General features: G+C 42.6%; 1 protein-coding gene across 1 annotated transcript in view; it reads right to left on the minus strand.

Annotated features, from left to right (window-relative positions):
* Positions 1-27,961, minus strand: part of LOC145345154 (prolyl endopeptidase-like) — a 143,409-nt gene that overhangs the window by 26,704 nt on the left and 88,744 nt on the right. Inside the window, exon 12 of the mRNA XM_080192824.1 lies at positions 97-191. Within this exon, the coding sequence (XP_080048950.1) occupies positions 97-191 (95 nt within the window). The remainder of the gene's footprint in view (positions 1-96; positions 192-27,961) is intronic.

The following is a 27,961-nucleotide window of genomic DNA, read 5'->3' on the forward strand; positions in this document are numbered from 1 at the left end:
AAAATTAAAGATTAGTCCAATATGCAAGAGAAAAAGAAAATGTATTTGAAACCAATAGTTTGTATTTCATATCTAAATATATGTCGACAGACTCACCTTTGTGCCAGCTTTCTCCATATTCTCCTCCTCCTCTGATATTTGCAATAGCTAAAACACCACCCAGATGTCTCACAAAAATAAGTCTTGAAACACTGTAAAAGTTGAAAAGAAAATGTCTTAAATTCTATAAAAAATTTCTGTTATTTTGACAAAAGACAACATTTAAGTTTCTTTCCCAAGTATTGCCATCCTGATAAATATATTGAAAAAGAAAAACTAGTAAAAGTGATATGACTTAAAACATTAAACTCTTTATTAAAATTACTGCCTGTGCCAAACAGAAAGTCATGAAAGCAACTATCAGCAGATTTCCTGATGATGGTGGGGGTGAAACCAGTTGCAACACCATTCATTGTTATGGACAGTCCAAGAGATGGGAGGGTGGTCCCCTCCTTTACCATTTTTTGAATGACTGAAGATAGGTGTGATTGTTGTGTTTTAACCTCGAGTGCTGTAACTCTCAAGAACAGAAAGTGACAGATTTTCCTGTGTGGTTTTACAAAGGATAAATGGTTATTATTCAACACCTGGTATATATTCACAACAGCACCTACACACCCAATGACAAGAAAAGGTAATTACAAAGGTGGTAGGATACAAAACAATACAAGAAACTACAAAGTGTCATGAATGAAGCCCAGTCCATCACTCAAACCAGCTTCCCATCCACTGACACGGTCTACACTTACCGTGCCCTGGAAAAGCAGCCAGCATAATCAAAGACCCCTTGCACCCAGGGTATTCTCTCTTCCACCTTCTTCTAACAGGAAAAATATACACAAGTTTGAGATCACATACCAACTGACTCAAAAACAGCTTCTTCCCTGTTGCCATCAGACTTCTGAATGGACTTACGTTGTATTAAGTTTATCTTTCGCTACATCCCAGCCAAGACTGTAACATTACATTCTCCACTCTCTCATTTCCTTCTCTACATATGGTATACTTTGCATAGCGCGCAAGAAACAATACTTTTCACTATGTACTAATATATGTGACAATAATAAATCAAATCAAATGATGAATTTACACTTTGAGTTGAGTTCTGAAGCTTTATGGGTCTGTGATCAACTTTTTGATTCACTAAAGAAAGAGATTGGAGATTTAAGAAGCTGGATTTGCAGTGGCTTACTGCTTGCAGTAGCAGGTTTCTGGCTTCATTCCAGTTTAGGCAGTCGAACCCCTGCAGCAAATACCTGATTTTGCTCCTCAAACGGATAGATAAATGGATTCTATTCAGGGTCCTGTTCCTTTGCTGGTCTGAACTCTCAAAAATGTGTCTTATTTATGTCCTTTTGGTTTCTGTTCATAGTATCCATTTTTAATGTCCTCACAAATCGTCTCTTATGGCTTGACCATTGACACACAATGGCGGTCTAAGTTTACATTATACTTGTGACAGAATGGGATTCTTCTCACATCCATTCTTTGGAATTGCACTCCAAAGCTAACAAGTCTGCAAGTCCATTGTAAACAAGTTTCTGGAACTATTTATATAATGGAAGTCATAATTCCACAAGAACGATGTATTGTATTTTTGTTGCCTTCACAATGAAACGTCCCAAAAGTGTATTTGCATTTTAATGTCTTGTCCTGTCACACAGGCTAGTTTCTAGGGCACTGTGTAGTTTATGTATACTGACAGAACATCTCAACTTCATTTTGTTTCAAATGCAGTGTCTATTCTCCATTTTGTTTTCAAAGTATTGTCCACTCCCCATAAACCCGTGAGTCAATACTGCGAGTGTGACATCATGCAGATTGAAGGCCCCACACAGAGTTATCTGACCACAGATGGAGGACAACGTTGCAGCATAAGAGTTGAAAACAGCATCCAGGTTAGGGGATTGAAAACATAACAAGATCAGTCAGCATGCGAATTTTGGTAAGTACAGGGTTGACTGAGTCACTGATGCTTTCCATAGCTCCAGAATCTGTCAGCACATCGATCTATGCCACACATTATCCGAGCACTTGACACCAAACATAGAAACAAAGAAGATAGGAGGAGGAGGCCATTGGGCCCTTTGAGCCTGCTCCACCTTTCATGATCGTCCAACTCAGTAGCCTAATCCTGCTTTCTCCCCCTAACCTTTGATCCCATTCACCGCAAGTGCTATATCTAGTTGCCTCTTGAATACATTCAATGTCTTGGCATCAACTACTTCTTGTGGTGATGAATTCCACAGGCTCATCACTCTTTGGGTGAAGAAATGTATCCTCATCTCCATCCTAAATGATCTAACCCGAATCCTCAGACTGTGACCCCTGGTTCAGGACTCTCCCACCATTGGGAACATCCTCCCTGCATCTACCCTGTTTAGTCCTGTTAGAATTTTACAAGTTATTATAAGATCCCCCTCCATTCACCTGAACTAGAGGAAAAACATAGAACATAACAGCACAATACAGACCCTTTGGCCCTCAATGTTGTGCTGAGTTGTGTCCAATCCCAAGATCCTATGTCCAATCCTGGAAACTAGCCTGGAAACTCCCTATCAATCTGGTGTGCTACATGTGTTTATCCAATAACCGCTTGAAAGTTCCCAGCGTCTGACTCCACTTTCACAGCAGGCAGTCTATTCCACACCCCAACCACACTCTGAGTGAAGAATCTAGTTCGGACATCCCTCCTATATCTCCCACCATGAACCTTATAGTTATGCCCCCTAGTAACAGCTACATCCACCCAAGAAAATAGTCTCTGCACGTCCACTCTATCAATCCCTCTCATCATCTTACAAACCTCTACTAAGTTGCCTCTCATCCTCCTCTGCTCCAAAGAGAGAAGGCCCAGCTCCCTCAACCTTTCCTCATAAGACCTACCCTCCAAACCAGGCAGCATCCCAGTAAATCTCCTCTGCACTCTCTCCAATGCTTCCACATCCTTCTTTTGGTGAGATGACCAGAACTGAACACAATATTCCAAATGTGGTCTCACCCATGCCTGGTATAGTTGTAGCATAACCCCACGGCTCTTAAACTCAAACTCCCTGTTAATAAACTATAAGCCTTCTTCACGGCTCTATCCACTTGAGTGGCAATCTTCAGAGATCTGTGGATATGAACTCCAAGGTCTCTCTGTTCCTCCACATTCCTTAGAACCCTGTAATCCGCATTCAAGTTTGTCCTACCAAAATAAATTACCTCACACTTATCAGGGTTAAACTTCATCTGCCACTTTTCGGCCCAGCTCTGCATCCTATCAATGTCTCTTTGTAGCCTGCAAGAGCCCTCCACCTCATTCACTACTCCACCAATCTTGGTGTCATAAGCAAATTTACTAACTCACCAAACTACAAATAGCAAAGGACCCAGCACTGACTCCTGTGGTACACTGCTGGTAACTGGCCCCCAGCCTGAAAATTTTCCTTCCACCACCACCTTCTATGAGACTGCCAGTTACTCATCCAATCGGCCAAATTTCCTTCTATCCCACATATCCTTATCTTCTTCATGAGCCTACCAGGGGAACCTTATCAAACGCCTTACTAAAATCCAGGTATGTGACATCAACTGCTCTATCTTCATCCACACACTTAGTTATCTCCTCAAAGAATTCAATCAAATTTGTGAAGCAGGACTTACCTCTCACGAAATCATGCTGACTATCCCGGATTAAACTGAATCTTTCCAAATGGTCATAAATCCTATCTCTCAGGACCCTTTCCATTAACTTACCGACCACCGAAGTAAGACTAACTGGTCTATAATTACCAGGGTCATTCCTATTTCCATTCTTGAAAAGAGGAACAATACTTGCCATTCTCCAGTCCTCTGGCACAATCCCCGTGGACAGTGACGACCCAAAGATCAAAGCTAAAGGCTCCGCAATCTCATCTCTCCCTCCCAAAGTATCCTAGAATGTATCCCATCTGGCTCAGGGGACTTATCCACCTTCAGGGTTTTTCAAAATTGCTAACACATCTAATACCTCAGAACATCTACCTCCTCAATCCTATCAGCCTGTATCACACATTCATCCTCAAAAACATGGCCCCTCTCCATAGTGAACACTGAAGAAAAGTATTCATGCAACGCCTCACCTATCTCTTCCGACTCTATGCACAAGTTCCCACTATTATCCTTGACTGGCCATATCCTCACCCTGGTCACATAAGAGTAAAAAGCCTTGGGGTTTTCTTTTATCTGACTCGCCAAGGACTTCTCATGCCCCCTCCCAGCTCTCCTTAGCCCTTTCTTTAACTCATTTATAGCTACCTTGTAACACTCAAGCCACCCAACCGAACCTTGTTTCTTCATCCTTACATACGCTTTCTTTTTCCTCTTAACAAGACATTCAACCTCCTTTGTGAACCATGGTTCCCTCACTCGGCCATTTCCTCCCTGCCTGCCAGGGACATACCTATCAAGGACACGCAGTATTTGTGCCCACACCTGATCTTATGCTTCCTAATTCTTGCCTAATTGCATCATAATTACCCCTGCCCCAATTATAAACCTTGCCCTGTCGTGTGATCCTATCCCTCCCCATTGCAATAATGAAGGACACCGAATTGTGGTCACTATCTCCAAAGTGCTCTCCCACAAACAAATCTAACACTTGGCTTGGCTCATTACCCAGTACCAAGTCCAATGTAGCTCCACATCTCGTCGGCTTATCCACATATTGTGTCAGGAAACTCCCCTGCACACACTGTACAAAAAGTGTCCCATGTGAACTATTTGACCTATAAAGGTTCCAATCATATTTGGAAAGTTAAAGTCACCCATGATAACTATCCTGTGATCTCCACACCTATCCATAATCTGCTTTGTTATTTCCTCCTCCACATCTCTAATACTATTTGGGAGCCTATCGAAAACTCTAACAATGTGACCGATCCTTTCCTATTTCTAACTTCAGCCCATATTACCTCAGTAGGCAGGTCGCCCTCGAAATGCCTTTCAGCAGCCGTTAAACTATCCTTGATTAACAATGCAACTCCTCCAACTTTTTTACCGCCTTCCCTACTCTTACTGAAACATCTATACCCCAGAACGCCAACAACCATTCTTGTCCCTGTTCTAACCATGTCTCTGTAATGGCTGCAACATCATAGTCCCAAGTACCAATCCACACTCCAAGTTAACCTATGCTCCTTGCATTAAAGTAGATACACTTCAACGCACCATCCTGTCTGCCTGTACACTCCTGTGACTTTGGTACCTTCCTCAGTACCTCACGACCCTCAACACTGGCTTTTGGGCTACATCTCATTGTATATGGGATCTAATGGGATTGGGGGTTATAGATAGGTCTAGATATAGTAGGTATAGATGTGATCGGCGCAACTTGTGGGCCGAAGGGCCTGTTTGTGCTGTAGCGTTCTATGTTCTATCTCATTTTCCATTCCCCTGACAAATTAGCTTAAACCTCCCAAAGAGCAGATGCAAATTTCCCTCTCAGGTTATTAGTGCCCCTCTGGTTCAGGTGCAAATTGTCTTGTTTGTACAGGTCCCAATTGTCTTGTTTGTACAGGTCCCATCTTCCCCAGAATGTGCTCCAATTATCCAAGTGAATGAAACCCTTTCTGCTACACCATCCCTGCAGCCACATGTTAATCTGCACTCTCTCCCTGTTCCTCAACTCACTAGCACGTGGCACCGGCAATAAACCAGAGATGACAACATGCTTTGTCCGAGCTTTCAGCTTCCAGCCTAGCTCCCTAAATTCCTGTTTTAAATCCCCATCCCTCTTTCTACCTACATCATTGATACCAATGTGCACGACAACCTGTGACTGATCTTCCTCCGTCTTAAGGGTCTTGAAAACACTGTCCAAGATATCATGGACTCTTGCACCCGCAAGGCAACATACTATCCGTGAGTCTCTTCTGCTGCCGCAGAACCTCCTATCTGTCTCTCTAACCATTGTGTCCCCAATTACTATTGTTCTCCTCCCTTTCCTTCTGAGGTACAGGGACGGACTCAGTTCTCGAAGTCCGGTCATTCTGGCTTACCACTGGTAAGTCATCCCCCTTAACAGTATCCAAAACAGAATACTTGTTGCTGAGGGGAACAACCACAGGGGGTCCCCATACTGGCTGCTTCCTCCCAGCCCCTCTCACTATTTTCATTTTTGGAGTTTCCAACTCCCTGAAGCTTTTATCTATGATCATCTCTGCCTCCTGAATGATCCGAAGTTCATTCAGCTCCAGTTCCCTAATGCTGTTTTTAAGAAGCTGGAGATGGGTGCACTTCCCACAGGTGAAATCAGCAGGGACACTAACAGCATCCCTCACCTCACCTCAAATATCTTGCAGGAGGAACATTGCACTGCTTTCACTGCCATTCTCTCTGGATAAAAATATAGATCTTGCCTGATATTTCTTCACCCCCTTAGATTAGAGCAATGAGTGAAAAAAGAAAAATGAAGAAAGCTTACCTGCTCTCACTCCAAGCCTTTTTTGTAGGTTAGAGGAGGGGAGGGGGGGAGACTCTAGAAGTCTAGAGTCTCGGGTTTCCTCTGTGTTCAAATTTACTGGGGGAAGAAAAACCTTCCCAACTGATTAGGGATAGTTAACATGGCTTTGTGAAGGCTAGGTCGTGCCTCACAAACCTTATCGGGTTTTTTGAAAAGGTGACCAAAGAGGTGGATAAGGGTAAGGCAGTTGACGTGGTGTATATGGGCTTTAGCAAAGCACTTGATAAGGTTCCCCATGGTAGGCTACTACAGAAAATGCAGATGCATGGGATTGAGGGTGATTTAGCAGTTTGGATCAGGCATTGGCTAGCTGATAGAAGACAGAGGCTGGTGGTTGATGGGAAATATTCAACCTGGTGTTCAGTTACAAGTGCAGTACCTCAGGGATCTGTTTTGGGGCCACTGCTGTTTGTCATTTTTATAAATGACCTAGATGAGAGTGAAGGAGGATGGGTTAGTAAATTGGCTGATGACACCAAAGTTGGAGGAGTTGTAGACAGTGAGGATGGATGTTACAGTTTGCAGAGGGACATAGATAAGCTGTAGAGCTGGGCTGAGAGGTGGCAAATGGAGTTTAATGTGGAAAAGTGTGAGGGTATTCACTTTGGTAAGAGTAACAGGAGTACAGAATATAGGGCTAACGGAAGGACTCTTGGTAGTGTCGATGAGCAGAGAGATTTCAGTGTACACGTGCATAGATCCCTGAAAGTTGGCACCCAGGTTGATAAGATTGTTAAGAAAGCATACGGTGTGTTAGCTTTTATTGGTAGAGGGATTCAAATTTCAGAGCCGTGAGGTGATGTTGCAACTGTACAAAACTCTGGTGCAGCCGCACTTGGAGTATTGCGTACAGTTCTGGTATGCATTGGAAAGGGTGCAGAGGAGGTTTACCAAGATGTTGCCTGGTATGGTGGGAAGGTCTTGTGAGGAAAGGCTGAGGGACTTGAGGTTGTTTTCATTAGAAAGAAGAAGTTTGAGAGGTGACCTAATTGAGGCATACAAGATAATCGAGGGTTAGATAGGGTGGATAGTGAGAGCCTTTTTCCTTGGATGGTGATGGCTAACACGAGGGGGCATTGCTTTAAATTAAGGGGTGGTAATTATAGGATGGATGTCAGGAGGTAGGTTCTTTACGCAGGGGGTAGTAAGGGCGTGCAACGCCCTGCCTGCAACAGTTGTGGACTCGCCAACTTTAAGGGCATTCACATGGTCAGTGGATAGGCATATGGATAACATTGGAATAGTTTAGGTTAGAGGGTCATTAGATTGGTTCCACTGGTCGGCGCAACATCGAGGGCCGAAGGGCCTGTACTGCGCTGTAATGTTCTATGTAGGTGTCACTGGGGCCTACTTCTGGTTTTACACTCCCAGTTTAAAAAAAAACCTCCGAAAAAAGTAAGGTAAAAATCCCTCTTACCTATAAGCTCTCTGCACTGAGTCTCCACTCCAACTGCTCCTCTGGAAACAATGAGGTTGAACCCTCTAAGGTAAGTACCTTTTAAAAGGGAAAACAAACCTTCTCAGGTGTCAATCCTAATTTAGTCAATCTACCTCTTCATACATCCGTCCTGCCATCCCCGGAATCAACCTGGTTAAACCTTTGCTGCACTCTCTCAAAAGCAAGAACATCCTTCCTCAGAGAAGAAGACCAAAACTGCACACAATATTCTAAGGGTGGCCTCACCAAGGCCCTGTAAAATTGCAACAACACATCCCTGCTCTTGTACCCAAAATCTCTCACAATGAAGGCCAACATACTATTTGCCTTCTTTACTGCCTGCTGACCTTCATGCTGCCCAAGTCCTGCTGCACACTCCCCTCTCCCAATTTACAGCCATTGAGGTAGTAATACACTTCTTGTTTTTGCTTCCAAAGTGAATAATCTCATATGTATCCAAGTTATACTACATCTGCCATTGATTTGCCTACTCATCCAACCTGCCCAGATCATGCTGAAGGATCTCCATATCCTCGTCACAGTTCACCTCCAACCCAACTTGGTATCATCTGCAAACTTTGAGGCGTTACATTTGTTCCCTCATCCAAATCATTAATGTATACTGTGAATAGCTAGGGTTCCAGCACCGATCCCTGTGGCACCCACTAGTTACTGACTGCCAATTTGAGATTAAATTGATAGGGATAAAGTTGAGAAAAATCTGGACAAACTCAGACATTTAAAGGTAACAACTGAAAGTGGACCTTTAGAACACTTGCAAAAAATTAAAACAGCAGAAATGAGGTAAATTTTAAACACTACCTCTAGATACACCTAGGCACTAGAGCAAGGTTCGGAGGGAAATGCATTATAATTGGTCAAAGGATAACTTGGGTTAGATTCCAGGCTGAAACTTTTCATATAGAATGATTAACACTTCGAATGATCTTCTGGGTAAGATAATAAATTTACTCAAAGTTCAGTTAGTTGAATCACACAATGGGAGGAAAAACACGATCCATCTCCTAAATGGATAAGTTGACAGATGTCTTTGTTCATCTGTGTGTATTTTATGAAGAACTAACAAAGTACTGAAATGCCATCAGCCATGTGGAATACCCTAAAAGTCTGGCCTTTCAAAAGAGAGTAAAAAATTGAAACAACTTTCTAAACTTTAACTGGAATCATGAGCCACCATTAAATTACATTTTCTTTTAAGCACAAGTATTAAACTTATTTATTTCAAATAAATAAATTAATTTATTTCAAATAAATAAATTAATTAAAAAGCAATGATTTCACACATATAAAAGGAATCTGGTTAATCTCAATGCAGTAGCGTTTCACTTGCATCCAGACTTTCTGATGATAAGATGATGTGGAAGACCTACACAAAGGAATACCATGCAGGCTTTTGGTGATTTTTCCTCGACATAATGGACAGCTGGCAAATATCACTGATGGAAATGTCACATGAAACTTTTAATACTTTTCTCAAAAGGTCATAGGATCTTCAAACTACCTCATATCTTTCAAGAGTAACATCAATGTTTATATTAACTTCACATACACAGATGTTCAGTGAATATATTCCTGAGAAATCTACATCGTGTTAATCGCTTATGAAGGAGAATTCACATTCAATAATAAATATGCCAATGCTAAAATAAATCAAACCTGTCCATCATATATACAGTACTGTACTTTCTTTTGAAAAATAATAAAAGAAAAAATATTAAAGCCAAGTCACTCAGAAATGTTACAAGAAACTTTTTATGCCTAACTTTAATTATAGCATTAACACCTTCATTTTTTCATTAATTTGTGTGCATATACCTTTATCTGAGTCAGAAAATTATTAGTTCAAGTCCTAATACAGCACCAGAATGAAGAACATTTCAGTGCAGCACTGCTGCATCATGAAAGGTGTTTTTTGGACAAGGCTTTCAACTGAGACACCGTATCAGTGGATATAAAAGGTGCCACAGTACATTTTTGAGGAACAGAGGTTGTTCCCAGTGTCCTGGCCAACATTTATCTCCTAACCAACACGATCAAAACTAATTTTACTGGCTATTTTTTGCTGCTGTTGGTGCAAGTGTACGAATTGATTTGTTTGCCTTTCATACAACAGTGACTGAATAAGCTAAGACAATTTTTTATCCAAGTATATTCAAGGACGGCTTGGCTGCCTCACAGCTTCAGGGAACCAGGTTCAATTGTGTTCTCGTGTGACTGTCTGTGTGGAGTTTGCATATTCTCCCCATGTCTGCATGGATTTCCTCCTAGTGCTTCTGTTTCCTCCCAAAGTCCAAAAATGTCTGGGTTAGATGGATTGGCCATGATAGATTGCCCCTTAATGTCAGGGGGATCAGGAGGGTAAACATATGAGGTTACGGGGCTAGGACAGTACCTGGGTGGTATTATAGTCCATGCTGGCTCGATGGGCCAAAAGTCCTTCTTCAGCACTGTATATTCTATGATTCTATATTCATCATCATGATTACAGATCCTCCACTAAAAGCTTCCAAGAAGTGTGAATAAACAGTGACAAATAAATTGTGTGGAGGTGGGTATTTTGGCTGGGGCGGGGGGGGGGTCTCAACGCCTAAAAACTGGCAGGTTTGAGTTGGATGAGGTGTGAAATGAAATGATCTCAAATGCAACCTCAAGCCGCTTCCAATTTTCCCTTTTCCAGTTTTAACAGAGATGGGGTTAGTGAGGGAGTGACAGGTTGGGGAGCATAGGCAACAAAACTATTCTCAAGAAGTGGCTGTTTCCTTAAAATATGTTTAACCTGGTTGAAGGGAGGAAGCGGGTGTGCGGATCAAGAGTAGCATGAGTGTTCCTCCTATTCTCCTAAGCTGACCTTCTTCCATCCTCACCATTGGATACTGAGCCCAATTGCAAGTGGAAAAAACACCTGACAAAGCACCAAAACTATCAATTTGCTAGATGTCAAGCAGGAGCCCTGCTGCAGAAAAAAAGGTGCATGCTGTGATATTAATATTGCAGACTGATCAAAACCACTCTGCCATTGCAGCTCTCAAAATCTCCCCAGTCAACATCATGACCATTATCTGCATGGTACAATTTATTTTCTGTTCTTTATGAGTCTAAAATACGCTTTAAAAAATTGAGATAGTTTCACTGGGGGATAATCCACATTTAACTCAGCATAGAAGGCAGTGAGACAAACTGCACTTCGCATATTAATACATGATATTTTATTTCATTAGCTTGCTTTGTTGAGATTAGAAGTTGAGGTAAAACGAATTGGAATGAGTGGTGAAATGATTTGTGTCTACCCTGTGAGGCTGCTGATACATTATGTGGTGTAGATTCAAATAGCGGACAAGATTTTTCTCAAATCATATAGAAGATTAAGTCTTTTTTTCACGGTAAAAGCTATATATTTGATTTCATTTGTTCCAGCTTGTGTTTCAAAGAAGAAAGAACATAGATTTCACTAAAACCTTAAGTGCCCATTCAGTTCTTTCTACTTCCATATGGACTGTTGTAGATGTCAGAGATGCGCAAAGGTAGATTACACTTCATGTATGAAGGACACTAATACAGGTCTGGTACCACTAATATAGGTCTGGTACCACTAATATATCTAGAGATATTTAAGTCTTATTATTTTAATATAAGTCTTATTATTTGCCTACCAGTCTGTGAAAGTGCAAGTTCTGTAAAAGTATTGTAATCAAATTGTCCTGGCTTTGTACTATAGTGTAACCTTTAATTTTAGCATAGCTGACCAGCAGTTTTATAGCCTGGCTAGGAAATAAAAAAAGCAGCCAATTACATTCATCTAATTACAACAAGAATAATTTTAGTTCAATCCCCAGACAGTACTATGTTATATTGTATTCTACAGTTAAAATCAGGTTTTGGATTGTAAGGAAGTAGAGCTTGTATGATTATGGCCTCAGATGCTGAACACAAGATAAATATCTAAATACATGCCAGTAATGTAAACAATGTTGTGGTAGAAATGATAACATACAGGCCAAGACAAGTTATAAGAAATTTTTGTTTTCAAACAATTTTACCAGCAGCATAAAGCAGTGCTTACCATGAGTACAACTGGTGCAGATCATACGCTAGAATTAACTTGAACAGCTCTTTCTGTCTACTTCCACAGGGGTTGTTGTGGATGCCCAGTCCATCATACAAACCAGCCTCCCATCCATTCACTCTGTTTACATTTCCTGCTGCTTTGGAAAAGCAACCAGCATAATCAAGGACCCCACACACCCAGGACATATTCTCTTCCACCTTCTTCCGTCGGGCGAAAGATACAGAAGTCTGAGGTCACAAACCAACCAACTCAAGCACAGCTTCTTCCCTGCTGCCATCAGACAGTTGCATGGACCTGCCATACCTGATCTCTCTCTACACCTTAGCTATGACTGCAACATTACATTTTGCATACCCTTCTTTCCTTCTCCCCTATGTACTTTATGAATGGTATGCTTTGTACAGTGTGCAAGAAACAATACTTTTCACTGTATACTAATACATGTGGCAATAATAAATCAAATGTGTAGAAACGCCCAGATAAATTAAACTTCATGCATAAATTTGCATTATGGACAAGTACAGATTCGGTACAACTGAAGATATCTAACACATAACTGCACAACTTTGTTAGCCATGCCCTGCCTTCAACAAATCCATCAGGTTGTCATTAGTTATCCTATGTGGAACTAGGTGCTCAATAATCTGATTTAGAAGTATGGACTGCTAAGCATTTAGCCAGACCAGATATTAGAACACAAATTACATGAAATAGAAGCAGGAACAGATCAAACTGCATGTCAAGCCTGTTTCATCATTCAGTAAGATCATGGCCGATCTTGGGCTTCAACTCCACATTCCTGCCCGTTAACCATATCTTTTAATTTTGAGACCTCAAAATAGGTCTATTGCAGCCTTCCATCCACTATCCTCTGTGGTAGTGGGTTCCTAAAATTCACAACCCTCATCTCAGTACTAAATGATCATCTCCTTATCCTGATACTGTGGTTCAAATTCTCATCCAGCAGAAACCACCTCAGTGTCTACCTGATCAAGCCACCTCGGAATCCTTCGTTTTAACTGTTATATTATTAGACACGACATGTTCGTGTCCTTTCAGGTCGGTTTGTCCATCCTTTGTCCCCACCTGGCACTCAGCTCTCAACTGTGGCTCCCCGTAGCTGTGTGCACGCGACAGTGGCCACGCCCCGGGCAACGGTCTCGACAGGTGAGGGTAGCCTACGGGTCTCAACCCTTGGTGAGATAGGGAGATGTCTATCCCAGCATGTGAAGACAGAGTCCGGCGGATTGAGCGAAGAGCCCAATGGAAGGTCCAACGGTCAAGAAGGCGGTCTCTGCAAGCGTCATGGAACGCGAAGAGCAGGACAAGACACAGAAAGCGTCCTGGTCATCCACTGTGCCTAGTCCCACCTCCAGCCGTCTTGACTCTTGTCTTGCCACTGGATCTAGATGGGAATTGGGAAGACAGAGTGAGGCTGACGCTGCGCAACTCTCCCTCACTTTAATCCAAATCAAGCGCTAGTTTTGACACCATCATCAGCATCATCATCAGTGTCCTGTTCAACCCCTGAAGTCTTGTGGCGATGGGCAGGCGACGAAGCAGCAGATGTGGATACACTGGGAGCTGTAGCCACAGACCTGAACGCAGGTGGCTCAGGTCTAACGGTCGTTTTCCGCTGACCGAAGCATCACTGGAACTCAGCATCTACCTGGGCGGCTGAGCAGTCGTCTTCAGGAACGCACTGCTCACCTCCATAGAATGAGGAAGAGGCTAGAAAAGGTGCCCTAAACATTGCCCGCTTCACTACACCCTGGCCAGTTTACCACGGCTGGTGGGGATCCCGTCTTGCGGTCGAACACACAAAATAAAACACAAGGTGACACCGCTAACCAGTGGCACTTGGAACGTGCGCACGCTTTTGGACAACCCTACAGCAGACAGACCAGAGAGAAGAATAGCCTTAGTTGCCAAAGCTTGCAAGATACAACATTGACATTGCAGCCCTGAGCAAAACTTGTCTTGCCAACGTAGGTCAGTTGACTGAAACTGGAGGTGGATACACTTTTTTGTGGAGCAGTCACGGCAATGATGAGCGTTGTGATGCTGGAGTTGGATTCGCCGTCAGGAGTCACCTTTTTCGGAAACTTGATAGTCTACCCAAGAGTGTGAACGACCAGCGTATGACATTACAGCTTCCGCTACAGAACAGAAGTCAAGCCACCCTGATCAGCGCTTATGCCCCCACAACGAACAACCCGGACGAAATGAAAGACAAGTTCTACGAAGAACTCGACGCCCTACTATCAGCAGTGAGCGGTACTGACAAGCTGATCTTGCTTGGCGATTGCAACGCAAGAGTAGGGCATGACTCTGCAATCTGGCAGGGAGTCATTGGGGAGCATGGAGTAGGCAAGTGTAACAGTAATGGCCTACACTTACTGAAGACCTGTGCAGCACATGACCTCCTCATCACCAACACAACCTTCTGTCTGCCTATCCGTAACAAGGCCTCCTGGATGCACCCCCGCTCTAAGCATTGGCATCTTATCGACTATGTCATTGTCAGGAGAAAAGACAGGCAGGACATCAGAGTAACCACGGCCATGTGTGGTGCTGACTGCTGGACAGATCACAGGCTCATTGTCTCCAAAATGAGGCTCCACATCAGACCCAAGAGGCAACCACAAGGAAGCAAGGTTATGAAAAGTATCAATGCAGCCAAGCTAAAGAACCCCAGCATAGCTTCAGCACTGGCTGAAGATTTAGAAATCAAGCTTGCTGACCTACACCTCGCAAGCAGCGCTGAGGACGACTGAGAACGCTTCAGCGATGCTATCCATACATCTGCACTGAAGATGCTCGGGCCCTCCACCTGCAAGCAGCATGATTGGTTTGATGAGAATGATGAGAAGATACAGGCTCTACTTGTTGAAACGCACCATCTTCATCGGGCCTTTCAGAATGACCCATCTTCAGCTGCCAAGAAAAATGCTTTTACCAGCGCTCGCAGGACAGTCCAGAATAAACTGCGTAAAACGCAGGATGCCTGGCTGAGCGCCAAGGCAGATGAAATACAGGGATATACTGACAGAAACGACTTGAAATGGTTCTATGAAGCCCTCTACACACTCTATGGACCTCAATCTCTCGGGAGTTCCCCCCTCCTGAGTACGGATGGTACAACTCTCATTACAAAGAAGGCTCAGATCCTGCAGAGATGGGATGAACATTTTGAAGCCGTCCTCAACCGATCATCATCTATTAACGAAGAGGCAACAGACAGGATTCCCCAGATCGATATCAACAGTGCCATTGATGACCCATCGGTAGTAGCCAAAATCACGAAAGCTATCAGCCAGCTGTCCAGTGGCAAAGCCCCGGGCAGATGCCATACCCGCAGAGATCTACAAAGCTGCTGGTCCTGCACTTATCGAGAAGCTCACTGAGTTGTTCCAGTCCTTTTGGAAGCAAGGAACCATTCCATTGTACACCTCTACAAGAGGAAGAGCAATTGGCAAGTATGTGACAACCACCGAGGAATTTCGCTGCTCTCCATCACAGGAAAAACCCTCGCAAGAGTTCTGCTAAATTGTCTGGTCACTCATCTGGAGCTGGGCCTGCTTCCAGAGTCACAGTGTGGCTTCCGCAAAGGTCGTGGGACTACTGACATGATTTGTGCTGCGCATCAACTTCAGGAGAAGTGTCAGGAGCAGAATCGCGAGCTCTACACAAGCTTTGTTGACCTTGCGAAAGTCTTCGATACTGTAAGCCGACAAGGCCTGTGGAGGATCATGTCAAAGTTTGGCTGCCCCTCCAAATTCATTCAGATGGTACGCCAGTTCCATGATGGCCAGAGCACTGGATGGCAGAGAATCCTCTGAGGCATTCCCAGTCACCAGTGGCATCAAACAGGGCTGTGTGCTCACACCCACTCTGTTCAGCATGATGTTTACTGCCATGCTGAATGACGCCTTCCAGGACGGTGTTGCTGGAATCAGCCTCAAGTACAGAGTGGATGGGAAGCTTTTCAACCTGAGGAGACTTCAAGCTATTACCAAAGTGAAGGAGACTGTTCTGAGAGATTTCCTCTTTGCCGATGACTGCGTCCTGTATGCTGGCTCAGAGGCAGAGATACAAGTCAGTATGGACAAATTTTCCACGGCTTGTGACAACTTTGGACTCACCATCACCATTAAAAAGACTGAAGCACCGTACACAGAACCCATAATCACAATCAAAGGGCAGAAACTACAGGCTGTGGATCAGTTCACTTATCTTGGCAGCACCCTCTCCCAAGCAGTGACTACGAATGCAGAAGTTAACTGCAGAATAGCAAAGGCAAGTTCTGCTTTTAGGAGACTGTGCTCCACTGTATGGGAACATCGAGGAATCAACCCAGCAACAAAACTGAAGGACTACAGCGCCGTGGTACTCACTACCCTCCTGTATGCCTGTGAAACGTGGACTGTGTATTGAAGGCATGCAAGACAGCTCAATCATTTCCACATGACTTGTCTTCACAGAATATTACACATCTGACGGCAAGACAAAGTACCAGACACTGAAGTTCTCTCTACAGCAAGTCTACCAGCAGTCCTCACACTGCTGATGAGAGCACAGACCCGGTGGGCAGATCATGTCATCCGTATGTCAGACGAGTGCATACCCAAGCAGCTCCTTTTTGGGGAACTCTCTGCTGGAAAACGCTCACATAGAGGGCAGAAGAAACGTTTCAAAGACACACTCAAAGCCGCCTTGAAGTTGCTCGACATTGACACCACCTGGGAAACACTGACACAAAACCCCCTACCTGGCGCTGCGTCATCCACAAAGGCTGTCAAGCTCACGAAGCAAGACGTATTGCTGAAGCACAACTTAAGCGCGAGCTGCGCAAGTCCAGAGCCACTAGCGCAACAACTACAGTGTCTACACAAGTCTGTCCAATATGCGCCAGGACATTCCGTGCCCTAATTGGCCTGATCAGTCATCTTCGGACACACCGCAACCAGCCTCAGAATGACTAATGGTGTCGAGGTCCTCATTGATGACGATGGGCGAACAACGTATTATTAGACAATATGATTGTAGTTATCTGGTTTAATTCTGCACTAGATGCATCTGAGGGCATGGTTGCTAAATTTGCGGTTGATACAAAGATATGTAAAGGAATAGGTAACGTCGAGGAAATGGGGAGGCTGCAGATTGACTTGGATAGGCTGGCAAAGAAGTGGCAAATGGAATACAATGTGGGAAAATGTGAGGTTATGCACTTTGGTAGGAAGAATGGAGGCGTAGACTTGATTCCCTGTACCTAAGAAGTCATCCCGGTACCAAAGAAAAGCCAAGCACTGTGTCTTAATGACGATCATCCGATGGCTCTGATATCCATCATTATGAAGTGCTTTGAAAGATTAGTCATGGCACGAATCAATTTCAGCCTTCCAGATTGCATGGATCCACTACAATTTGCCTACTGCCACAACAGGTCCACCACAGACACACCTAGCCCTGCACTCAACCCTGGAACACCTAGATAACACTGTACCTATGTCAGACTACTATTTATTGACTACAGCTCAGCCTTCAACACCATTATTCCTATGAAACAATCTCCAAACTCCGTGGCCTAGGCCTTAGCTCCTCCCTCTACAATTAGATCCTGAACTTCCTAACCTACAAACCACAATCAGCAAAGATAGGCAACAGCACCTCCTCCATGATCATCCTGAACACCAGTGCTCCACAAGACTGTCTTCTCAGCTCCCTACTGTACTCCTTATACACCTATGACTGTGTGGCCAAACTCCCCCCCCCAAATTTGATTTTCAAGTTTGCTGACAACACCACTGTAGTGTGTTGGATCTCAAACAATGACAAGACAGAGTACAGGGATGAGATAGAGAATCTGGTGAGGCAATAATAATCTCTCTCAATGTCAACAAAACAAAGGAGATTATCATCGACTTCAGGAACTGAAGAGGAGAATATACCCGTCTACAATAACAAGGACGAAGTAGAAAGCGTCGAGAGCTTCAAGTTTTTAGGTGTCCAGATCACCGACAACCTGTCCTGATCCCCCACCTCCCCCCAGTGCCGACACTATAGATAAGAAAGCCCACCAACTCTTCAACTTTTTCAGAGGACTAATGAAATTTGGCATGTCAGCTATGACTCTCACCAACCTTTACAGATGCACCATAGAAAGCATTCTTTCTGTTAGATCACAACTTGGTATGGTTCCTGCTCTGCCCAAAACTGCAAGAACTACAAAAGGTTATGAATGTAGCCCAATCCATCACCAAATCAGCCTCCCATCCATTGACTCTGTCTACATTTTCCACTGTCTCGGAAAAACAGCCAGCATAATTACTGATCCCACGCACCCCAGACATTCTCTCTTTCCACCTTCTTCCGTTGAGAAAAAGATAAACGTATAAGATGATGAATGGGATGGATAGGATAGAGGTGGAGAGACTCTTCCCGCTCAGAAAGGACAGTAGGACTAGGGGGCACAGCCTCAAGATAAAGGGGGGGCAGTTTAGAACTGAGTTGAGGAGGAACTTCTTCACTCAAAGGGTGGTGAATCTCTGGAATTCTCTGCCCGTTGAGGTGGTGGAGGCTGCCTCGCTAAATATTTTTAAGACGCGGGTTGATGGGTTTTTGATAAGCGAGGGGATTAAGGGTTATGGGGAGAGGGCGGGAATGTGGAACTGAGCCACGACAGATCAGCCATGATCTTACTGAATGGCAGGGCAGGCTCGAAGGGCTAGATGGCCTACTCCTGCTCCTATTTCTTATGTTCTTATGTACCAACAAACTCAAGAACAGCTTCTTCCCTGCTGCCATCAGACTTTTGAATGAAGCTACCTTGCATTAAGCCGATATTCCGCGACACTCTAACTAGTGACTGTAACACTACACTCTGCACTCTCTCATTTCCTTCTCTATGAACAGTATGCTCTGTCTGTATAGTGGGCAAGAAACAATACTTTTCACTGTATGCTAATATATGACAATAATAAATCAAATCAAATCAAGTAGACTATTTTCTAAGTGAGGAAAGACTTCGGAAATCTGAAGCACAAAGGGATTTGGGAGTCCTCGTTCAGGACTCTCTTAAGGTTAACATGCAGGTTCTGTTGGCAGTTAGGAAGGCAAATTCAATACTAGCATTCATTTTCTAGATGGCTAGAATACATGAGCAGGGATGTACTGCTGAGGTTATACATTTGGAATGTTGAGAGCAGTTTTGAGCCCCATACCTAAGGATGTGCTGGCATTGGAGGGGGTCCAGAGGAGGTTCACAAGAATAATCTCAGGAATGAAGGATTTGTCGTATGAGGACCGGTTGAGGAGTCTGGCTCTTTACTGGATGGAGTTCAGAAGAATGAGGGAGGGATGTAATTAAAACTTACACCAATGGTGATGAGAGGCCTAAATAGTGCGGATGTGGAGAGCATGTTTCCACTGGTAGGGGAGACTAGAACTTGAGGGCACAACAGTGAAGGGATGTTCTTTTAAAACTGAGATAAGGAGGAATTTCTTCAGACAGAGGGTGGTGAATCTGTGGAACTGATTGCTGGAGGACTGTGGAGGCCAGGTCATTGAGTGTCTTTAAGACAGAGATAAACAGGTTCTTGATCAATAAGGGGATCAAGGGTTATGGGAGAAGGCAGAAAAATGGGGACGAGAATCCTATCAACCATGATAATATGGCAGAGCAGACTTGATGGGTCGAATGGCCTAATCCTGCTCCTATATCTTATGGTCTTACGAATGATGAACTTTACAAGTTGGTTATGTTTTGAAATATACCATTAACTCAAAATAGAATTTCAGAACCTTAGCTCAGAGACATGCCCTCATGATCCATTTGCCACAGGGAGAGAAACCCAATTAAGGGTCAAGTGACAGTTTTAACACCTTTTCACAGTACCTCTCAGAAAAAGGACAGCTGCTATATGAGACAAAGAAACAAAGGACTACTGCTGTGGAAAAGCAGGGAAGAACTGTTAACAAGCAAGGAGCATACTCGAGAGTTTGGCTTCTGATCAAAAGGGAACAGAAGGGATTCTTGGAAGATTTAAGGAGCAAAAAGCTGGTGACAATCAGATTTGAAAAACTTGAATGGGAAGCAGAGAGCAATTCTCAAATGGCACTGAAAATTTCAGCCTGGCATGGTGAGGAGAACGGAACATTTACTGAAGAGCTGGGAGTAACTATGAGCCAGTTCTTGCAAAGCTACATATTTGCTAGAAGTGAGACAGTGTGTTAAATACATTATCTGGTTGTGAAAGTTAGTAAATATGGAAGGACCTTTTCTTTCATTTGATGTATTAGTTGCTTTATAATTAATGTTTGATTGATGTTATTTCAGTAAAAGTGATGAAAAGCAAAGTTGTGTGATTTGGTTCTGAGAGTTGTTAGGAAATTAATTTCATTTTAAAACTTATTGGTCTCTATGGAAATCGAAACAAGTGATAAGTTGGCCAGTCTCTAGTCCCTCTCATGAGGACTGAAAAATTGTGATTCTCGTTTTTGCCAATGCCTCTTTGATTTGTACCTCAGCTTAGGATGCACCTGTGTCTAATAATTTATTAATTTCTAGTTCTGTTGATGTTTTCAGAATCAATTCCTTTCCCACAGCCAATTCTAACAAATTTTCTACATCTTCCTTTGCATTCTCACTTATACCATTGATGTAATATCTCCCTCAAAAACCAAATTCTCCCCAATTAGATCCTATGTTTCATTCCTCTGCAAGACAATTTTCCACATCCTTTTATTTGTCACCTCCTGGCCTTCCTTATACTAAAACTGTGAATGACTACTAGTCTACTTAAGTAATTTTGAGAATATTTCAGAGGTTGTACTGAGTATTATACAGAGACCGCAGCTTACAAGCTGAGAAGAAATTAGAAAGAAAACACTTTGGTAAACAGTAAACTTTCTCCCTCAATTTTTTTTCCATATCTTTGGTTGATCAAATATCTGTAAACATTTAAAAGCTGGCTGCATTCAAAGTTACAGCGTCACATCTTTACTTCCTCATGGTTTGTATGGCTCAGTTTCAGTAAGAGGTTGCCTTTCAGCTCACCTCAAAGTGCAATCAAGGTCAATCTATCCTTTCATATGATTTGTGATTTACACTCAAGCACGACTAAATACATTTATTTGATATTGGAACAGAAACATTATTCACAAATTTAAATGTGAGGAATACCTTTATGTGTGCTCATTACATAGCGATAAATGCTAATTTCTGAATAATATGTTTAGTCACATGGCTGAGTTATAAAAAGGTGACTATTCTCCAGAGTTTTCCTTTTTACAAGCTACTGGTGACATTGCCTCACACAACTAACGATTTGAAAACCAACGTATGAAAAAGCTTGAGGACAAATTCTAACCTTCCTCTTCACCCCTTTGTAATGACAATTTATCATGCAGCACATTTTAGCAATTGTGCCTCTTCTCTGTAGCGTTAGATGTAAAATGCAGCATTTCTCATTTCCCATCATTTCCTCATTATTCATTTTCAACTAGGGGTCTGAAAAAGGCATTTTAAATACATCAGTTACAAAATCAACAAAATTAAACAGTTGAGTCTGTTCCTGATTTCAGTTAATGATATTCAGAAGCAAAGATGAACACCTCTTTCAAAATAATAATTTCCACTGTACCTAATCAATAAGGGCCTATGTTGAAATATTCATATTTCAAGCAAAAATGCTGAATAAACATTCAGGTATGTTTCTTACCCAATCTGTGAAGCACGAACTAATGGCATTACCAACCTGACTGAGACCTACCAGTTATTTCTGCATAATAATGCAAAGGAACGATCCCATTCACTTACAAAATACTTTTAAAACAAATTGGGACATTACATTTGTTACAAGGAGTTTATTTTAGATTTGTGTGAATTTGAAATCATAGAAATGGAGAAATTAAGAACCTTTCCTCTGAAAGACTGATAGAATCCTACAGTGCAGAAGGAGGCCATTCAGCCCATCACATCTGCACTGACTACAATCCCAACCAGGCCCCATCCTCATAACCTCAGGCATCTTAGCTAGCTCCCCTGACACTAAAGAGCAATTTAGCATGGTCAATCAACCTAACCTGCACATCTTTGGACTGTGTGAGGAAACCCATGCAGACACAGGGAGAACGTGCAAACATCACACAGTGACCCAAGTTGGGAATCGATCCCGTCACAGGTGTTGTGAGATAGCAGTATTAACCATTGTGCCGCCCCATGACTCATGACAGGAATATATCACCACTTAAAAGGCCAACTCCTTTCTTACAATTGCAAGCTGAATAAGATGATATTACATTTGCCACACTTCCAATTCAGTAAACATTTTGGCACTGATGCAAATAGCAATCCGTTTACTTCTTGCAAAACGAATGGCTTGCTAGGCTGAAATGGCCTAATCAAAACTTAAAGGGTCCTTTAAACTGCATGTAGAATGGTACTTTAAACTAACCAGCCTAAGGTTAGGAAACAGGTTTGTTTTTTCAGCACCAAGGCATATCAACCAACAGCTGAAAACAATTCCACGATTTTTAAAAAAATAGACAATGGAAGTGTTACGAGTCTACGGTCCTGCTTCAGATATTTGCTCAGGTACAGCAGTGTTAGTTATTCACATAACCAATTGAATATTTTACCTTTATAAATGTGCCCAAATGCCAATATTTAACTACACATAGCACAACTCAGCGTGGCTATTTCTGCCATTTTCATGCGTACTTTTGCAATCTTCCTGAAGATGGACTGAGAAACATTTGGTAGAATGAGGTTAGATATAAATTGTTACTATTCGATGCCGGAGTTGAGGGGGTTGAGCTATATGAACATAAGAAACAGGAGCAGGAGTAGGCCAACTAGCCCTTCGAGCCTGCCCCGCCATTCAATAAGATCATGGATGATCTGTCGTGGCTCAGTTCCACATTCCCGCCCTCTCCCCATAACCCTTAATCCCCTCTCTCATCAAAAACCCATCAACCCGCGTCTTAAAAATATTTAGCGACGCAGCCTCCACCACTTCAACGGACAGAGAATTCCAAAGATTCACCACCCTTTGAGTGAAGAAGTTCCTCCTCAACTCTATTCTAAACCGCCCCCCCTTTATCTTGAGGCTATGCCCCCTAGTCCTACTATCCTTTCTGAGCGGGAAGAGTCTCTCCACCTCCATCCTATCCATCCCATTCATCATCTTATACGTCTCAATGAGATCTCCCCTCATTCTTCTAAACTCTAACGAGTACAAGCCTAATCTATTCAGCCTCTCCTCATAGCTCAACCCCCTCAACTCCGGCATCAGCCTAGTAAACCTCCTCTGCACTCCCTCCAAGGCTAAAATATCCTTGCATAAGTATGGCGCCCAAAACTGCACACAGTACTCCAGCTGCGGCCTCACCAATGCCCTATACAGCCGCAGCAAGACTTCCCTACTTTTATATTCAATCCCCCTCGTGATGAAGGCCAGGATCCCATTCGCCTTCCTGACCACCTGCTGCACCTGCAAGCTGGGTTTTTGCGACTCATGCACAAGGACCCCGAGGTCCCTCTGCACCGTCGCCTGCTGCAGTTTGTACTCGTTAGAGTTCAGAAGAATGAGGGGAGATCTCATTGAGATGTATAAGATGATGAATGGGATGGATAGGATAGAGGTGGAGAGACTCTTCCCGCTCAGAAAGGATAGTAGGACTAGGGGGCACAGCCTCAAGATAAAGGGGGGGGGCGGTTTAGAACAGAGTTGAGGAGGAACTTCTTCACTCAAAGGGTGGTGAATCTCTGGAATTCTCTGCCCGTTGAAGTGGTGGGGGCTACCTCGCTAAATATTTTTAAGACGCGGGTTGATGGGTTTTTGATAAGAGAGGGGATTAAGGGTTATGGGGAGAGGGCGGGAATGTGGAACTGAGCCACGACGGATCAGCCATGATCTTATTGAATGGCGGGGCAGGCTCGAAGGGCTAGATGGCCTACTCCTGCTCCTATTTCTTATGTTCTTATTCAGCAAGTATACATACAGAGTAATACATAGGACTAAGCACAGTTATTTAAACTAAAGCAAAATAATGTGGATGCTAGAAATCTAAAACAAAAACAGAAAATGCTGGATGAACTCAGCAGGTCAGACAGCACCTATGGAGGGAGAAACAGAGTTATTGTTTTGAGTTCATATGACTCTTCTACAGAACTCAAACACTTAATTTAAACCTGAACTTGTCTTCACATAACATTACAAAAATACTGAGCGTACCATGCTGTCCGTTAGCTGATTGTGTTACTTGACTTAAACAAATTGGCTTCAATTTTGCTTTTGTAATAAGCTTCAGAGCTCCGGAGCCTTCAAAATGTCATTGATGAAGATGAACATCTCACCAAGGCCATCCTCACACCCCCAGTACTTGTCTTTAAACAACCATGCAACCTCAAACAGACCATAGTCCGCAGCAAACTACCCAGTCTTCAGAACAGTGACCACGACACTACACAACCTTGCCACAGTAACCTCTGCAAGATGTGCTGGATCATTGACACGGATGCCATCATCTCACTTGAGAACACCATCCACAAGGTACTCGGTACATACTCTTGTGACTCGGCTAACTTGTCTAGCTGATACACTGCAAGAAAGCATGTCCCGAGGCATGGTACATTGGGGAGACCATGCAGACACTACATCAATGGGCAAATGGATGCCACTCGACAATCACCAGGCAGGAGTGTTCCCTTCCTGTCGGGTAACATTTCAGCAGTCATGAGCAATCAGCCTCTGATCTTTGGGTAAGCATTCTCAAAGGTGGCCTTCAAGACACACGATAATGCAGAATTGCCAAGCAGAAACTGATAGCCAAGTTCTGAATATATGAGGATGGCCTCAACAGGGATCTTGAGTTCATGTCAGACTATCTGTAACCCTGTGGCTTGCCTGATCTTGCAAAATTTCACTATTTGTTCTGGCTTGAGATAATTCATCTCTTTAACCTGTACTTAACCTTCTCTCCACTCACATTGTCTGCACTTGATTACCCGTTAAGACTCGCATTCCAACCTTGAGTCTGTGTCTATACATGTCCTGTTTCTGAACCCAATCGTCTACTCACCTGATGAAGGGGCAGCACTCCGAAAGCTCATGCTACCAAATCAATCTGTTGGACTTTAACCTGATGTTGTGAAACTTCTTACTGCGCCTATGCTAGTCCAACACCGGCATCGTCACATCATGGGTGGCACAGTGATACAGTAGTTAGCACTGTTGCCTCACAGCGCCCGGGAGCTGGGTTCAGATTCTGGCGTGGGTCACTGTTTGTGTGGAGTATGCGTATTCTCCCTGTGTCTGCGTGGGTTTCCTCCGGTGTTCCGGTTTCTTCTTCGAAAGACATGCTGGTTAGGTGCGCTGGCCGTGCTAAATTCTTCCTCAGTGTACCTGAACAGCCACTGGAGTGTGGCGACTATGGGATTTTCACAGTAACTTTATTGCAGTGTTAATGTAAGCCTACTTGTGACACTAAGAAATAAACTTAAACCCTTTTCAGGAAGAGAGTTCCAAAGAAGGGATCAGAGACTTCTCAAAATAACTTGTGTAAGGAGCTTGCCAATTGCCACAATAGGCTAACAAATTGATTATCTTAAGACTGTGGGAAGATAGTCTCAAAGTTTAACCGATTAGCATTTTAACTACCTATCATAACAACTTGCACTTTTTTAAAAATATAGTTCATAGAGTCATAGAAACCCTACAGTGCAGAAAGAAGCCATCTTGCCCATTGAGACCGCACTGACCACAATCCCACCCAGGCCCTACCTCCGTGTCCCTACACATTTTAACTGCTAATCCCTCTAACCTATGCATCTCAGGACACTAAGGGGCAATTTTAGTATGGCCAATCAACCTAACCCACACATCTTTGGACTGCTGGAGGAAACCAGAGCACCCGCAGACATGAGGAGAATCTGCAAACTCCACACAGACAGTGATCCAAGCCAGGAATTGAACCCAGGTCCTGGGAGCTGTGAAGCAGCAGTGCTAACCACTGTGCTACCCCTAATTGTGTGAATTTGTTCTGCAAAACCTATATTTAGATGCAACTCTCAAAACAAAGTAATGGAAGTTTATTGTAACATGGCCATGGGAAATTATAATTGAAGAAAGTGATAGCTAGGACAAAAGCTGTGACTAATTACTAAAATAAATGACAAATTATTAAAAGTGGCCGTGGAATGATTAGAAATAATGAATGCGTCAATTTTTGAAAACTGGATCAAAAGTATAATCTTGATGATCAAAAACTTGTTAACTTTTAATTGTAGTAGAAAGTCATTCAAACTGATTCCAGAAGAAGGAATTCCAACACTGGGTGACCAAAAGCCAGGATGTGCTGAGTAAATTCACTGGGAGCTTTTGAGGATGCAATCTAAATTGGTGAATGATCTATAGATTCACTACTTGTTTGCATTTGATAAAGTGCTTATAGCCAAAGAAAAATCTTAATAAAAATGTAATAATAATCAATAGGATAACATACAAAATAACAATGGAAATGCCCAATAGTAACAATGCCAAATGGATTTAGTACCAAGATCTCCATAGGTCACAATATTCCTAAACACTTTTAGTGAAATTTTAAATAGAATTTCGAAAAGATATTAAGCTGTTTGAAAATGCAGCATGTTTGAAAGAAGAGGAAAAATATGAAGCAATTTAAACTGATTTAATTGGCAAATGAACCAGGCTGAGTATTAAGAAATGGAAGGTAACATGCATTTAGTGCTAAGTACACAAACATGATTACATTTTAAATTAGACAAATCAAGCAAAGAACCTAGGTCAAACATTTGAAGTATTTTCAAACTATCCATCAAGTTGCTAATAACACAGGCCTGTCACTGTAATATGCAATACATTACTGAAGCTTGTTCACTATTATACTTCAGATAAAATTACAGCCTGCCAATAATCAGGATAATGAGTGCTATCTCACTTTCTCTCAACCAGCAACCAAAATCAATTAAAATGTGTTTATGTTAGACTAACAACATGATTGTTACTCCAGCCAAGAAAGGCATTTCAATCACAATTCAAAATAGAATAGCACCAAAGCCGATGAGATTAGTCAGCATAATGTTAAATAAACAATGGAAAAAAGATGTTGGGACTACTCCTGCATCATTGGGTGCATCCCTACCCTCAACCACAATGAGGTCACCCTCTCAACTTTGTTTTCCAGAAGGAAGAATACCTGCTGCCTGATATAAAGTATGATGTAAAACGTAAACTGTATGTAAGTTGCATTCGCAGAATATATTCATCTGATTAGTTTCTTACTGCTTAACAACCAACTTAGATATTTATGTACAATTCATTGACCTACCTAAAAAAGTACTTTCTAAACTGCTGGAACAACCCGTGTACTATTACGCATCTTTAATTAATCTTTAACTTCCATTTAATACCAACGTCTGCCAATTTTGAAGTTGGGAAACAATTAGACATTGACAAACTGTCTTCAAGTAATTCAACCTTATGTAAATGTACTTCTGTTTAGTGAACAAGAGGTGAAAAAGAAATGCAAGATAGTAAAGTAAAGCAAGTGCTCTTCCTTCTAGAAAACAAAGTTGAGAGGGTTATTATGATGACGAGGTTTGGTAGATGTAAAGATGATGTTTTCACATGTGGGAGACTAAAATTAATGGTCAAATATAAAATTACAGTTTTTTGGTGAATAGCAAAGATTATTTAGGGGAAGCTAAGCGCCTGAAGGCAAATGAAATAGGGACAGATTAAATAAATTGGGAGGATTTAGAAAAAATATTTGAAAAGGAAAAAGTTAAAAGGGTGTGGGGTAAGACAGGGAAGAGATTACAATCAAATGAACAGGTCTTTCAGGGAGCCAATTACATTGAACTGGAAAAGAAATGGATCATAAA

This window comes from Carcharhinus amblyrhynchos, chromosome 7 (genome assembly GCF_965287045.1).
Source record: "Carcharhinus amblyrhynchos chromosome 7, sCarAmb.v2.hapA, whole genome shotgun sequence".
In the NCBI taxonomy this organism is placed as follows: domain Eukaryota; kingdom Metazoa; phylum Chordata; class Chondrichthyes; order Carcharhiniformes; family Carcharhinidae; genus Carcharhinus; species Carcharhinus amblyrhynchos.